At 39.3% G+C, this 15,941-nt stretch overlaps 1 protein-coding gene across 1 annotated transcript; it reads right to left on the bottom strand.

Annotated features, from left to right (window-relative positions):
* Positions 1 to 1,761: 1,761 nt before the first annotated feature.
* Positions 1,762 to 9,657, bottom strand: TAF13 (TATA-box binding protein associated factor 13). Its single transcript, XM_008703993.2, has 4 exons — positions 9,551 to 9,657; positions 8,577 to 8,655; positions 5,056 to 5,153; positions 1,762 to 3,009 (listed from the first exon to the last, which is right to left on the bottom strand). Exons 1-4 carry the CDS (start codon positions 9,575 to 9,577, stop codon positions 2,839 to 2,841), a joined length of 375 nt encoding a protein of 124 aa, XP_008702215.1. The 5' UTR covers positions 9,578 to 9,657; the 3' UTR covers positions 1,762 to 2,838.
* Positions 9,658 to 15,941: the final 6,284 nt, after the last annotated feature.

The following is a 15,941-nucleotide window of genomic DNA, read 5'->3' as shown; positions in this document are numbered from 1 at the left end:
GTCCCGTGTGACTAGTGGCTACCACATTACATAGGGTAGCTCTAGACATTCGGAGGGAGCCATGTTACCTATTAGAGTTCAATTAAGTAAGCTCATGAAGCAAGTCAGTGCACATCTGTTATTTTCGTCTGCACAGCCTCTTTCCCTTTCTTGCTAATAGTACCCAGCTCTTACCTCCTCCCCTCCCCTCCTGGGGATCTTCTGTATTGCTAAGTGAAGTAGCTCCTTCCATCAGTTGTATGGATGGAAACCCTAGAACTGTTACCATGTTCCCTTGACACACTGAGGTTCCTGAGAGAATAAAACCAAAATTAAGATAAAGATGGACAGAGTCTTGGGTTCTCAAGTTCTTATATCCAGTCAACCCTAGGGAATCAACTCCATTCCTACTTTCCCTTGTTTCGGTTGGGATAAACCAATAAATTCCTCTCTCCTACTTCTATTTTTTTTTTAAAGATTTTATTTATTTATTTGACAGAGATAGAGACAGCCAGCGAGAGAGGGAACACAAGCAGGGGGAGTGGGAGAGGAAGAAGCAGGCTCATAGCAGAGGAGCCTGATGTGGGGCTCGATCCCATAACGCCAGGATCACGCCCTAAGCCGAAGGCAGACGCTTAACTGCTGTGCCACCCAGGCGCCCCTACTTCTGCTATTTTTGAGTCAAGTTCTATCACTTGCAACCTACCATGCAAGGTCCCATAAAAAAACTTCTTACATGCCAGGGTCACTAGCATAGTAAGATTAATGGCATTGCTATAAACTGAAATGTAACCCCCTGAAATTTGTCATGTTGCAGCCCTAACCTCCCCTCCCATCTGACTAGATTGGAGACAGGGTTTTTAAGGAGGCTATTAAGGTTAAATGAAGTCATAAGGGTGGAACCCTGATCTGACAGAACTGGCGCCCTTATAAAAAGAGGAAGAAACAACAGAGCTCCCTCAGACAAGTATAGACACGAGGAGAAGGTAGCTATCTGCAACCCAGGAAGAGCCCTCATCAGACCTCAACCATGCTGGCACCCTGACCTCAGACTTCCAGCCCCCAGAACTGTGAGAAAATAAATTTCTGTTGTTTCAGCTGCCCAGTCTGATATGTTGTTACAGCAGTCCTAGCTAACTAAGACAGGTACCAGGATAGTTCCCCTAGTGCCAATTTTTACCAGTTCTTTCTTCAAGGTGAAGTACACCCTGATTAGCAAAAATAGCGATATACTGAGATGTTATTATCCCACTCACATCTTTTTTTTTTTTAAAGATTTTATTTATTTATTTGACAGAGATAGAGACAGCCAGCGAGAGAGGGAACACAAGCAGGGGGAGTGGGAGAGGAAGAAGCAGGCTCCCAGCGGAGAAGCCTGATGTGGGGCTCGATCCCAGAACGCCGGGATAACGCCCTGAGCCGAAGGCAGACGCTTAACCGCTGTGCCACCCAGGCGCCCCCCCACTCACATTCTTGATCCCAGCTTAGACTGGAATAGCTTTTCAATTGTTTGTTTTTTAAAGTAGGCTCCATGTCCAATATGGGGCTTGAACTCATGACCCCGAGATTGAGAGTCCCATGCTCCACTAACTGAGCCAGCCAGGTGCCCCGGTTTTTACTTCTTTAAATAACAAAAAGATCAGTCCAGCTATCTTGAATCTCATTATCAATTCAGGAGGATTACAAGAATATAGAAACAAAGTTTTTAGTGAGATTAAGCAGCCAGAATTATATTACTAGTAATGGGGAGAAAAAGCTGATAAATCACATAGTCAAATTCAATTATTAGTCTAATTTTTCACTTTATTCCTTGCATCAACAGATTAAGAAGGTGAAATTCTCCTACATGCTGATTTATAATGTTTATAAGCAGAACACAAAACATTTTTTCAGAAAGAATAATAATCAGTGATCCCTTTAAATGCAGTTTTAATCCTTATTTTAAACTAAGTGCAATAATTTAATACAATAAGCTAAACACACACAAAACTTGTATATCCTGAACTACAAAAGTGGTTTCCATAGCCATATATGGTTTTAGTCAAGTACACATTTCCACAATGAACAAGTACTAACAAATATGTTAATAAAACACTATCCCAAATGCTTATCCTGCCATCAGCTTTTTAAGCAATACCACTCCTACTACTGAAAGGATTTATTTTTAGAAAGCTTTAATTTGACCTGGGAAAATGAGATCTCTTAAAACTTGACAACTAGTACATTATAAGCCCAAAAGGTTTTAAATCAAAAGCCTTCCAATACGGAAGAATTCACATGAAACTTTTAGTTTAAAAAATAAATCATTCTTGTAATCTAAAGAATATTAAAAACAAATATCTTAGATAAACATTCCTACAAAAGACTATTATTTTCTTGTATCATCTTCTCTTTAAAAAAACAAACCAGTTAACTATCTTTTAATAATCTCAGACTACTGTAGTCTAAAAACTTTAGAATACATGAAACACATCTTAGCAATCATATCAAAGGTGCCCTATAAATTTCATATATTAAACACCTATGGTATAGCCTACAATGGCACAAATACACCCAATACATAAATACTACTTCATCATTTACAGTCAAAAGTCAGAAGGAACTGCATGGTTTGCAAGGTACTTCAACTTACATGTGGTCATTAAAACCCAGTAAGTAATTCAAGTATAGTCATATAAGGGCAGGCAATTCAAGGCTCAAATATCACTCTAAAATCGAAGACATGAAAATAAAAGCAGAAAACTTTGTGTTTCTCCATCTTGCATATAATGGCTAGATATCAGGACCTCACTGTGGGAAATATACAGTTATTATATATGGTTTCCTCAGAAGATAATGAAACTTCAGAAAGTACAGGTGTCAAGATCCATAGTTTGCTTCATCAAATGCTTTTCTAGCTCGTTTCAATTCTTCATTCATAGTAAGCAAATCTTTAACCCTAGCAAACTTCCTTGGGTCCTTTCGAATCAAGAAGACGATATCTTCAACTTGTACCCGACCTTGTCTTCCAATTGACATGGCCTTGTGAGTCTATTACAAAGAAAAAAAATTAAATTAACTTAAAACAAATATAATATTTTACTTTTTTAATTTCCATTTACTTTATACTGATGAGAGTGAAGATCTTCTCTTCTAATTTTTATAGCTATTCATTTGTGAATTGTCTTCCTATTCAAGTCCTTTGTCCACTTTCTACTGTGTTATAGGAATGTTTCTCTAATGGTTTATAGACATTTTTTAATACTAAGGACACTGAAACTACCAAATCTATTCTTTTTTGATCTATGTAGCTTTTATCTTCATTTTTATAAAATAATTCTATAATTTCTTTGTAACTGCACATTTCATTTAAGCTTTCTGTCTCAGTAGTTGATAAATAGTGGTAGGTTTTATTAAATTCAAATAAATCTCATCTCCTATCATATATTCATCCTGTATAAAAACAACGGTTTGGGGTGCCTGGGTGGCTCAGTCAGTTAAGCTTCTGCCTTTGGCTCAGGTCATGATCCCGGAGACCCAGGATGGAGCCCATTGGGCTCCCTGTTCAGTGGGGGATCTGCTTCTCCCTCTGCCCCCCACCCTGTTCGTTCTCTCTCTCTCACTCTCTCTCAAATAAATAAAATCTTTAAAAAACAAAGGTTCATCATAGCATTATTTCTAATGACTAAAAAAGGGGAAACTAAGTATTTAGTAAGGCATTAAATAAATTTGGGCACATCCATTCAATTAATATTATGAAGCCGTTAAAAATATTATAGAGTGTTATGCAAGGACATGGGGGACAGAGTTCAACTTATATGAAAAAGCAGGCTCTAGGACTAAATATACTATACGATTTCAATTTAATGAAGTTTAAAAATACATGCAAAAAAACAAGAAAATATTCACCAAAATCTCAGCATAAGTTGTCTCTAGGTGGAAGGATTAGAGATTTATATTTTCTTTCCTGCACTTTTTTTTTTTTTAAGATTTTATTTATTTGAGAGAGAGAGGGAGAGGGCATAAAGGGAGGGTGAGAGGGAGAAGCAGACTCCCCGCTGAGCAGAGCCTGATGCGGGGTTTGATCCGAGGACCCTGAGATCATGACCTGAGCCGAAGGCAGATGCCCAACCAACTGAGCCACCCAGGTGCCCCTTTCCTGCACCTTTTTATACTCCCTAAATTTAATCAGTATTACAGTAATAAATGGAAAAGAATTTTTAAAAATGCATACTCTTTGACACAGGAATTTTACTTCTATTATTCTGTACTAAGGAAATAATACATAACACAGGGTAAAAATTCATAGGAACACAACCAAACTCAGTATTTCCATCCCTGTGAATATATCCAAGGAGGATATGGGAGGAAATTTCACGAATACGGTCATACAAAATTATCTATTCACTTAATAATCTGTAAATAACTTATACAAGAGAGAAAAGGTTAAATATATTAGAAAACAATTTCAATGAATTTTACTGAACTAAAATAATTATGATTAGAATATAGGAAGTATGTACTGTAAAATTTTGAGTTAAAAATGTTTACCATGATTACCACTATGTAAGCATTAGATACATTTTTTTTTAAAGATTTTATTTACTTATTAGAGAGAGCATGAGCAGAGAGAAGGAGAAGCAGACTCCCTGCTAAGCAGGGAGCCCAATGTGGGGCTCGATCCCAGGACCCCGAGATCATGACCTGAGTTGAAGGTAGATGATTAACTGACTGAGCCACCCAGGTGCCCCAGCATTGTATACATTTAAATCGACACTGGAAGGGAGAAACTTACATTAGATGATGGCATTATGGTTAATATTTTTAAATTTTATTCAAGGATCTTATAATTATGTCCTTATAAATGAAATTCAGGAGAGGGTAGAATATTTTATGTGTACATATACATATGTACATGTGTGTATGTTTACATATCTATGTATCTTTAATGATAAATAGTAATCAGTAACTTCCACAAAAAGGCACTCAAATGGATAAGCTTATTTCAAAAGGATGACATAGCTCTAGCCTTAACTAAAAGTTAGAATTTCAAATCTATTACTCAATTAACTAAGACCAATTACAAAAAAATCTTACCATTTCAGTGATGAACTCTATGACAAGGTCTTCAAGAATATCCACTGACTCAGTATAAGGATTCTGGTCATCCCCAAACCCATACATCATACATCGCACTGTAAAAGAACGATCATTTCTGTTTACATGAATACATTTAACAATTTTACCAATACTTTTTTCAAATTAGAAATGGACCAAGTTAGAGAAGATACTTGTAAAAACATATTTACGTTGTATCTGCAAGTATGGACCTTGGTGCAAAAGATTTTAACCACAATCTCATAACTAACTGTTCCTATCTCTCCTTCCCTAGTAGGAACTCCTGTTCCCTCCCAGCTACTGAACCCTGACATCAATATTCTTTCCCTAACCTCTAGTATCTATTCACCAACGACCCTGGAATAACTTGAAGTAGGAAACTCTATGGCAGTGATAGGATGAGTACCAATGGCTCAGCCCTTACTGGGAGTGTTCTGGTGTATATGGTGTGTGGTGAGGGGAGGGCAGGGGGGCATTGGAAAAGAGAAGGCAAAATGCTTTCTTATACTAACATAGGGAAAAGGACATGAGAGAAAGTGCTTCAATTACTTCTTATATGAAGAACAGGGTAATCAAATGGAGAAAGCAAACTATGTAGAATCTTGATATGTCATTCCCTAGATCAATGCATTGCTAACAAAGTCCTTTCAGACTTCACCTGAAAGAACCATAGAAAATGCAAAAGAGAAAAAAAATTCTAATACAGAGTAATAAAAATAAAACTCATTTAATCCTCACAACAATCCTTTTTAGTAGATACTATTATTATTCCTATTCCATTTAGGTGAGAAAACTGAGGCACTGAGCTAAATGATTTACCCAAGGTCACACAGATAGTAAGAGATGAAACCCACATTTGAAGGCAGCTGATCTGGCTCCAGAGTCTATATTCCTACCCTCAAGGGTATTACACTTCATGGTAGTTTAAGACAGTTTAAGGTAGTTAAGGATCCATATGGATTACCCTATAGTCTATAAACCCCCAGTTAGTCTATGGACAGGCTTTGAGAAATCCTTGAACCCTTCTGAAATTATATGCAAAAATTTTATATATTATTTGTGTGTGTGCATTGTTCTGCAAAGAATAATCAACTCTTATCAGATTCTGAAAGGGGTATATAAATGTTAAAAAAAAAAAAAAAAACCCTGTCATAGGTTGGAAATGTTTTGTATCCTGAAGTGAGTGGTGGTTATAAGTATGTGTAAATATAAAATTCATCAAGCTGTTCATTTAAGACTAGTACAATTTATTTTAAATACAGTAAAAACAAAACAAAACAAACAAACAAAACCCCAGGACACTCCTAAAGAAATGAGTACATTAAGAATAACTGCTATTTAGGATAAGCAAAAGCTGGTCGAACTGAAAGGAGAATGAGGTATACCAGGCCTAGGGAGGAAAAGAAAGGGGTGATTTGGAAAGCAGGCTGGGATAGAGGTATACCTAGGGTTTAAACTGGCAAGAGCCTTTAGGTCCAGATACAGGGGGTACAAAACAAACACAAGAGCCAATATTTTTTCTCCCTTTTGGATTCTGACAAATTTTTTGCCTTTTCCTTTTTGAGATAATTTCAGACTTATACAAGAGTTGCAAAAACAGTACAGAGCTCCCAAATACCCTATATCCACCATCCCCTGATGTTAACATCTTATAGACATTTACCAAAACTAAGAAATTAACACTGATTGGGGCGCCTGGGTGGCACAGCGGTTAAGCGTCTGCCTTCGGCTCAGGGCGTGATCCTGGTGTTATGGGATCGAGCCCCACATCAGGCTCTTCAGCTATGAGCCTGCTTCTTCCTCTCCTGCTCCCCCTGCTTGTGTTCCCTCTCTCGCTGGCTGTCTCTATCTCTGTCAAATAAATAAATAAAATCTTTAAAAAAAAAAAAAAAAAGAAATTAACACTAATAAAAGTACAGAACTTACTCAGATTGTACCAGTTTTTCAACTAATGTCCTTTTGCTATTTCAGGATCCCACACTATTTAGTTATCATGCCTCCTTGCTTTCCACTAAGCAGTGACAGTTCCTCATACTTTTCTAATCTTTCATGACCTTGACACTCTGGAAGGACACTGGTTAATGATCTTGTAGAATGTTCTCCGATTTGGGTTTGTCTGGTGTTTTCTCATGATTAGACTGTGGTTACACATTACTAGAAAGGGTACCATAGAGGTGATGTGCCCTCTTAATGCATCATATTAGAGGTACATGATGTTAATATATATTACTGGTGATACTGACTTTGATCATTTGGCTAATACTTTAGACATTACTTATCTGCCAGGATTCTCCATTGTAAGCTTACTATTATTCCTTAAATATTTGAGGAAGATACTTTGTCATTAACATTTTGACGGGCATAATTCACCAGTATGTAAGTTGCATTTGGTTAAAGGGTTTGTAAAGATACAAACAAATGCCAATGAATGCTTTGAAACTTTGTGTTATTGTAGCAAAAAAATTTTTTAAAAAGTTTAGGAGAACAGATCTTGGCCAGTAAGGTATATCAAGATTCAGGTAAGACAAGGAGAAGGCTGTGAAGATTCCAAATTCTTATCATCACAAAAATAAAGCAATCCAAGTAGAACAAAGGTTTCTGCTGAGAACTGACAATGCAAACATCACCCTGGGATGCTCTGGTGTGGAAATCCCCTTCTTAGGCTGATACAAGAAATAAAAACACATACAAATGAAGTAAACAGTATCAAAGATGGATTAAGGATTGGTCAGCTTTAGGTGAGAAACTGAGATATGGAGGATTTGAGTCATTAAAAAAATAAAAATATAAAGACCTACTGACTACAGTTTCAGGAGCATTTGGGAACCACTTGTCTGACCCAGCATAAATAAACCATGTATTCATGTGTTGTCTCATCTGTCAACAGTCAGCCATAACTATGTGTAAAGGACCCAGGTTGGAGAGCACATTGTCACAGTGCCTTTCAGGAGCTGGCTTTGACCATCACTAGGAACAGCAGCTCTCCCTCTTGCTGCTGCCAAAAAGAGCCAAACCTGTCTACTGAGGGAATACACTAGAGAACCAGTACATTATAATCTCTACGTCACTATAATATCTTACACTGTTCATCACCTTTCTATCTTGTCCAATGCCTTATTCCAAAGCCCCAACTTAATTCCTTACTCTCAGTACCTGTCCCAGGATCCATCAAAACCTTTCACTTGTAGTCAAAGGAGTTCTGCTGCAATAATAAGTGACACAAAAAGTAACAAAGGTATGTTCTAAGGCCCTGTATTGAAACACTAATCACATTTCCTCACTTAAAAAAAAAAAGTGTATACACACACACCCACCTACACACATTTAATTTAGGGTTAGAATCACTAATATCTACGATTCAGAAGTAAAGAGAATTTTATAGGCAAATCTGAGAATATTGCCCCCACAGAGAAACACATTCAAAACATTAATCTGCTTTGAACAGACATGTCCAAAAGTTTTTATCATCTGTAATTAAATCATTGTCAAATATTACTTACATTCTTTAGAAAAAAGTCTCTTCCTTTTGCCCTGTCCGCCTTCTGCACCTCCTCCAATTTCTTCATTTTCTTCCTCAAACTGTAAGTTAAAACATATATACAGAAATGTCAAGCACTGCATTTGATCTTTAAATAACATCAATATTTTTTTCCATTTTCAACACTGATATCATGCCGGAAAGCCTAAAGCAAGCAGCAAAAAATCATGAAATCTTAGCATTTTAGGAGCCTTAAAGACTACCCAGTCCAACTTCCCACTCATGCAGAAATGGCTTCTACAATGTCCCTAACAAGTAATCCTACTGCCTCTCCTGGAAGAGTTTCAATGACCATACTTTTTTTTTTTTTTTTAAACCAACGAGTTAGCCTATTACCACACAGTTTTACTATTAAGAGTTCGTATTAAAAAAAAAAAAAAACTAAACTAAACCAGAGTAGGTATTGAATCAAAGTGAGCAAAACTAGTATTTACTAAGCACTGCTTATACAGGGCTAGGAACTTTCCTCAAATAAGCCTTAACCCCATTTTATGACACGAAAACCGAGGTTCAAAATTAAGTAACTTGCTCATAGATAACAGATTTTGAAATCCAGGTTCCCTGATTTTCGGTCCATTATTTTCCCACGACTTTACAGTAAGTACATAGTTTTGTTACCAGCTGCAGTGTTCGTTCATAATGAGAGCTAACAAATATTAGCTTCGTCCTCTGATGACTGTCCAGGCGATTCAAAGAGTGTTTAGCAAATACAGACCCAAAGCAAAGAACAAGGAGCCACCTTCCTACTCTTCCTTCACATCCTGCCCCACGTACTAAGAGATGAATCCGAAGGGAAAGGCTAGCACTGCGTGAACCGCCCGAACTCTCTCGAGTGAATTCGCTAAGGAAAATCTCGAGTGATTCTGAACTCGGGCTCCGCTTCTGCACCCCAGGGAGTGAAGAAAAGAGTGGGTTGGAACAGTGGTGGTCACTCACAGTAGGGTCTTCCTCCTCGTCTGCCATGCCACCAGCCAGCCTACACGGCTCCGCCGCCTCGCTCCCAGCGGGGTTTACTATTTCCTCTGCCTCACTTCCGGTGACGCGCCGGGAGGGGCGGGGCGGGGCGGGGCCTAGTTAGCATGCTGGTGGGGGAAGGTTCGCGGAGTGTAACAGCAGACGCCGGCGGAGTTTAAGGAGAGAGGGATAAGCTCTAGGCCCTGTGATCAAGATCACGGATTAATTAAACATTAACAAAGAAAAGGAAATCGTAGTCTGAGCGGTGTGTATCTTGTCGTGGCCCTGACTTGACTCTATATATCGAATCACCGCTTCCTGGTTCGGGGCTGTGAAGCTATGCGTCGTTGGGGGTGCCGTCCGTGTATTTTAACAAGTGGCATCTCATCACTTTTGGCCTATTCTACTCAAAAGAATTCAATTAAGTTCAGCCTACACTCAAGGAGAGGGGATTACACAAGAATGAGTATATCAGGAGGCAGAGATCATTGGGGGTTATATGATCTGTGAATGTCATTTCAGAATAATAAAGGAGACATTATAATACTTCAGTTATTTAAGGAAGACTGTTGAGTCTGATAAGGTTGAGAGTCGCTGTGTTAGGTAGTGATGAGACTCTGGCCTTGTCCAGGGGTTCAGGTAGAAAACATTCACAGTGTCCATTATCAAGGGATAGCTAAAATGTGCTGGGTGCACTCCAAGAAGTACTATGCAGCAATCAGAAGTAATAGACTAACAACACGGACAGAGCTTAGAAACATAGTGCTAAATTTAAAAAGAAACACAATGAGATCTATGATGTAAATTAAATCTAGAGACACACAAAAAGTAGATATTTTACAAGAACAAATAAAAAAATAGACATAAAATACATTGAAAGTTTGTGGGGCAATGCACAGATAAATAACAGGTGGAAGGACTTTGGAAAGGCCAGTTATGATAGTATGTCATGAACTGCAGAGCGTCAATACTTCAACCTTCTGAACCTGAGATCCAAAATATAAAAGTTACAAGCAGAGCCGAAATAAAGCACAGAGAGTGAAAATTCACTGTATGCTTCCGTGTAATTTTCAGGGGGATTACCAGAGCCAGCAGAGCCAAGTTTGTTAGGTGGCAATGCAGGAAATGAGGCTGGAATGAAGCTGGAGTGTGAAAGGTCTGGAATGTTCTCTTCAGAGACTGAACTTCACACTGCAGAGAAGGAACTTTAGGAGGTAGAATTTACAGGACTTTGTGTCTGAATGAAACTGAGAGCTATGGAGAGAGAGGTTTACATCCAGATGGATGGAATGTTATTAATATAAATTGGAAAGTGAAATGGGAAAGCAATTGGGGCAGGGGGAGAAAATGAACTCCGTCTAAGAGTCTAGAGATGTCCTATCGACAGACGGATGTGCAGGCCTGGAAATCCACAGAGAAATGATCAAAGAAAATGGTGTGGGAGACGTCAATACAAAAGTGAGAGTTTAAGGCTTGCACAGCAACAAAGGCAAGAGAGAAGGGGGGCAAAGGGCAGATCCTTCAAAATGGTTCATCAAGAAACAGAAAAAACAGAAAGAATGGTCCAAGAGGTAGTGTTGAAATAAATTTCTAGACCCACAATGGAGCCTTTCCTGCCCCAGGTGCCATGTTAGCAAATGGAAACTTAATCACTCTGTTTGACCAGAAATGCTGCATATTCCTTAGCCAATCCCCAAATGCCAAGCCAGTTCTGGGTCTTCTCACTCCAAACAAGGTTGACTATCAGCCAGCCAATCAAATACTTTCATTTTTCTCTTTCTTGTTCTTTATTCTTTATCCTATAAAAGCATTCTGCCTTTCATCCCATTTTGCAGTTCTCCAAGACTGTCCGCTTCATGAGGTGTTCAAATCCAAGGCTTTTTCCTAAGTCTCTTTAATCATTTTTAACAGTAGGAAGAGATAAATAACAAAGATGAAGAGGAAAAGAACATATTTTGAAAGCCAAAAGAGAAAAAATTTCAAAAAGAAGCAAGTGGTCAGGAGTGCTCTGTGCCACAGAGATTAAGAGTTTAAGAGATTTAAGATGAGGCCTTGGATTTGACAGTTGGGAGGTGGTAGAATAATCTGGACAAAATAGTTCCAGGGGAATAGTGAAGATGGAAGCCAGATTATAAGAGGTTAAGGAATGAGTGTGTAATTGGACAGAGGAGGGTAGAAAAGCAAAGAGAGGAAAATAGCCTCACAGGGCAATAGGATCAAGGAAGGTGGGCTTTGAAAAAATGATTACCAAATGAGTAAGGCTGTGAATTTATGCTGGACACTTAGCTAACTTAGAAAAAGTCAGGTTTTCATTATGGCAAAAAAATGGAAGGAGCTTCTAAAGAAAAGGTTAATGACAAAAGAGATTTGTTCCCAAAAGAATGGAGTCAGCAGAGAGGCCGACAGCAGTAGCTGATAGAAGGGAGCAGTAGAGCTGAGTTGTGGGAGAAAAATTTGGACAGCAAGGCAGTGGGAGGGACTATCCGAAATGATGAAAACAGGAGACTGGGTGGTGAGCTTGAGGCATGTATTAGGACGGGATAGGAGAGGGTAGGCAGGTAGTACCACCTAGACCCCAAATCCAGGAGAAGCCAAGCAGTCCCACCTTCACCCTGCCCCCACCCTGCACCCCACCCCCACTCCTTCCCCTCCACCCCAGGGTACAAACTTCTGCAGTGCCACCCCCTGTTTGGGGCTGAGTGAGGTAGTGTCATTTTTTTAAGTGGCTTTCAGAATTTCCACAATAATCTTGTGCAGTCTTAACCATCTGCTTCTTTACCACAGAATGCCTATACTCTTTGGTTAAACTTGCATCTGGGGTCAGAGGAGTCAGTTTTAAAAATCCTAGCTGTACTTGGGGCACCTGGGTGGCTCATTCGGTTGAGCATCCCACTCTTGCTTTCTGCTCAGGTCATGATCTCAGGGTCCTGGGATAGAGCCCCGAGTTGGGCTCCACACTCAGCACGAATCTGCTCAAGATTCTCTCTCTCCCATTGCTCCTCCTGCTAACACACACACACACACACACTCTCTCTCTCTCTCTCTCTCTCTCTCTCTCTGTGTGTGTGTGTCTCAAAAAAAAACCCCACCAAAATCCTAGCTGTACTACTTACCAGCCATGCTACCTTTGAGACAATTTACTTCACCTCTCAATACATCCCTTCCTGATCTGTGAGATGGAGATAATAAGTTACTAACCTTCTAAGGTTATTAGGAGGCTTGGATGTGTTAACATGCAGAAGGTGCTTTGAATTGTCCCTGGCATGTAGTCAACATTCTGTGTCAGCTGTTTTTATTCCAGAACCTATCTTTCAGCAGCATCTTCTGCTGTTCTCCTTCATGAACTCTACCTTCTAGTTCCACAAGACCACATTCAATTATGCACACAACAAATATTTCACAGGCACCTGTAAAATGTGCAGCACTGGTACGGGACTGTGGATAAAATGACAAACATTGAAAATACACAGTCCCAGGCTCATGAACCTTACAGTGTAGCAGGGGGACATGAGCTGAATAGATACTGTATGCTCTGATAGTTTAAGTGGGGGAAGGCAACTCGAGAAGGTCGGAGATGCCTTCCTTGTGCAGGTGAGGTCTGAGCTGAGACCTGAGGGATGAATGGAATTAGCCAGTGAAGGAGAAAGGCAAGAGTGTGCTGTGCCCCAGACTTATCCTGTGCTTTCCCATCTCCATGCCTTTGATCACTCTACTCCTTTCCCACTAGAATACCTTTTTTATTAAATTGCTACATGTGCCTTTCCAGCCCAGCTAAAATGTCTGCACCTCCACTAAGCTCCCCCGCCCCCGCCGCCCCGGGCTCTCCAGCTAAAAGCACTTTCTCCTTTACTCTCCCACAGCACTTCATTTTCATTTTCCTTTGACACTGCTCACTTTCTATTGTATTTTCTGGTGACTTATACACACGGCTTATCTTGTCTACTAAATCTTATTAAAAACAGAGTCTGTTTCTCCTTCATCTTTCAGCTCCCAAAGGCTAGTACATTCCTTAGGCTCAGAAGTTCCGGAACAAATATTTGTAGCATAAATTAATGCCTGTTTGACATCCTTTTTCAAATATGTTGTAATTCAAATGAGGCTATTGTTGCAAGCTGAGCCTTTGGGACTGAACTTACTCTTTGGTTAAACCAGAATGCCATAGTCATGGTCCCCATGACTGATGAATGTTCACCACAGTGACCACAACAACCCAAACAAACAGGCCACTGTTCTTGACTGACAGGTGTTTGGCAACAACTGCCTGTCTTCCAGTGGAGGCTGAAATGAACTGAGGAAAGACTGTCTGAACTGAGTCCCTATTCAGTGGGGCTCTATTTATTCTTTGCAGTTTGGCTGCAAGAGCCAGTGGCCCAGGCTTCGGCCTGATGTAAGGCTATATGGGGCCTTCCAGGGTGACAGAAACAATAATGCTTGGAACAAAACCATCAAAGATTAGTATCAGTGGAAAGCATCCCAATTTGAAGCAGTGTGAAAACAGGGGGAAGGGAGCTTTGAAGTCAGGCAGACCTGGGTTTGGATCCTAACTAGCTATGTGATGTCATCCATGTGTCTTCTTTGAGTCTCAGATTTCTCATTTTAAAAATATTCTGCAAAACAGTTATAAAGATCAAAGATAATGTCATTACATACATAATGCCTGTGCTCTATTAAATGTGTTCATTCATCTATCTTCTCCAATACAGTTTGCTCTCTGAGAGCAGGGACTCACTTTTGCCTCTACACCTGCAAAATCTAGCGAAGTGCTCAGCACATAGTAGACGCTGGTTAATATTTTTTAAACAAATGAACAACTGCAACAGTAAAAACTAGCCTTTATGGAGCGCTTACTTCATGCCAGGTATTGTTGTAAACAGTAATTCATTTAATCCTTCAACGACCTGAAAAAGGAGCAACCAATAAAACCCAATTTTATAGAAAGAAAACTTGAATTCAATTTTTTAAAAATAAAATTCTTGTTATAACAAATTTGGAAGCAAAAATCTGGTGAGATTCGTTTTTTTCAATAAAAAGATAAACTACTTTATAAAACCTGGAAAAGAAAAAATGTGGTAGAGAGAGAAAGAAGGACATAAATGTAAGAGTGGGAAGAAGGAGTAGGAAGACGAAGAAAGACACATGGAAAAAGAAGAAACAGAAATGGGCAAATTCTGAGTGGAGTATAAAATAACTACATAATCAGAGTAAGATATTGTGGTCTATCACTGTCCTTTGAAATAGTAATTAGCTCACTAGTCAATCACTCTCCTCGGCTCTTCAACTGTCATGTCTTTGTCCTTAAACTTTATTCTTAAATTCTGAGAGCAACTGGGGAAGAAAAGACTTATCTTTCAGAGAGTAACAAAAACTGGAATGGTTTTGGGGCGCCTGGGTGGCTCAGTCGGTTAAGTGGACAACTCTTGATTTCAGCTCAGGTCATGGTTTCAAGGTGGTGAGATCAAGCCCTGCATCAGGCGCCACAATCAGCAGGGAGTCAGAGTCAGCTTGAGAGTCTCTCCCTCTCCTTCTGCCCCTCCCCCTGCTTGTGTGCTCTCTCGCTCTCTCTCTCTCTCTCTAAAATAAATAAATAAATCTTAAAATAAAAAATTGGAGTGGTTTCCTTCTAGTACAAAATGAGGAGATAAAGTTATCACCAAAACAGTAAATGGCATGAGCAAAAACTTTGCGAAAGCAAACAGTACATTTAAAGAACACAGAAGTCTTTTCACAGCTGAAGCTTAAAGTCTACCTAGAACAGTGGAAAATGCTGCAGGAAGGCCATGAATAGCAGGGTAAGGAGTTAAACAATATTTAGCAGCCAGTGGCTGCTGTTACAGGAAACAACAGTTGTGATTTTGAGCAAAATTTTCTAGTCTTCAGTTTAGAAGACCAGAATTACTGCTTGAGTGTGACACTGGGTAGTTTTACCCTAAACCTCAGTTTATCTCCAAAATAGGGTAATAAGGCACTTGTGAGGATTAAATAGGTGTGTTGGCTTTGGAAATGTCACAGTGTTATACGAATGTGAGTTTTCACTACTGGAGGATAAAATTGATGCTTAAAGAAGACTGACATGGTAAAATCACTAACATGATGGCTGCAGGATTGAAAAGGGAACAATCTGAATGACATCTTGAAAAAAGTTAATTGACTCAGAGATAACTTACAAATTTAAACTTTAGTGATTAGGGGGAAAGAAATATTAATCATAGAAACTGGGAAATCGGAGGGGAATTGTGTTTGGCTTTAAACATTTCAGATATCAGAAGAACATCTATTAGAAATAGAAGATTGGAGCTTGGATAGGACATCAACTTAAGAACTCTGCAGAGGTAGTAGTTGAAACCATGAACAGAACAGGTCACCAAGTGAGAGT

This window comes from Ursus maritimus, unplaced genomic scaffold (assembly GCF_017311325.1).
Source record: "Ursus maritimus isolate PB19 unplaced genomic scaffold, ASM1731132v1 scaffold_12, whole genome shotgun sequence".
Taxonomy (NCBI): Eukaryota; Metazoa; Chordata; class Mammalia; order Carnivora; family Ursidae; genus Ursus; species Ursus maritimus.
This window is presented reverse-complemented; position numbering and strand designations above follow the sequence as displayed.

Coding starts and splice junctions, on each gene's coding strand:
- TAF13 (XM_008703993.2), bottom strand. CDS start 9,577: ATGGCAGACGAGGAGGAAGACCCTACT. Junction 5,154..8,576: donor GAGACTTTTTTCTAAAGAAT/GTAAGTAATATT, acceptor GTTCTTTTACAG/TGCGATGTATGATGTATGGG. Junction 3,010..5,055: donor TAGAGTTCATCACTGAAATG/GTAAGATTTTTT, acceptor TCTTTGTAATAG/ACTCACAAGGCCATGTCAAT.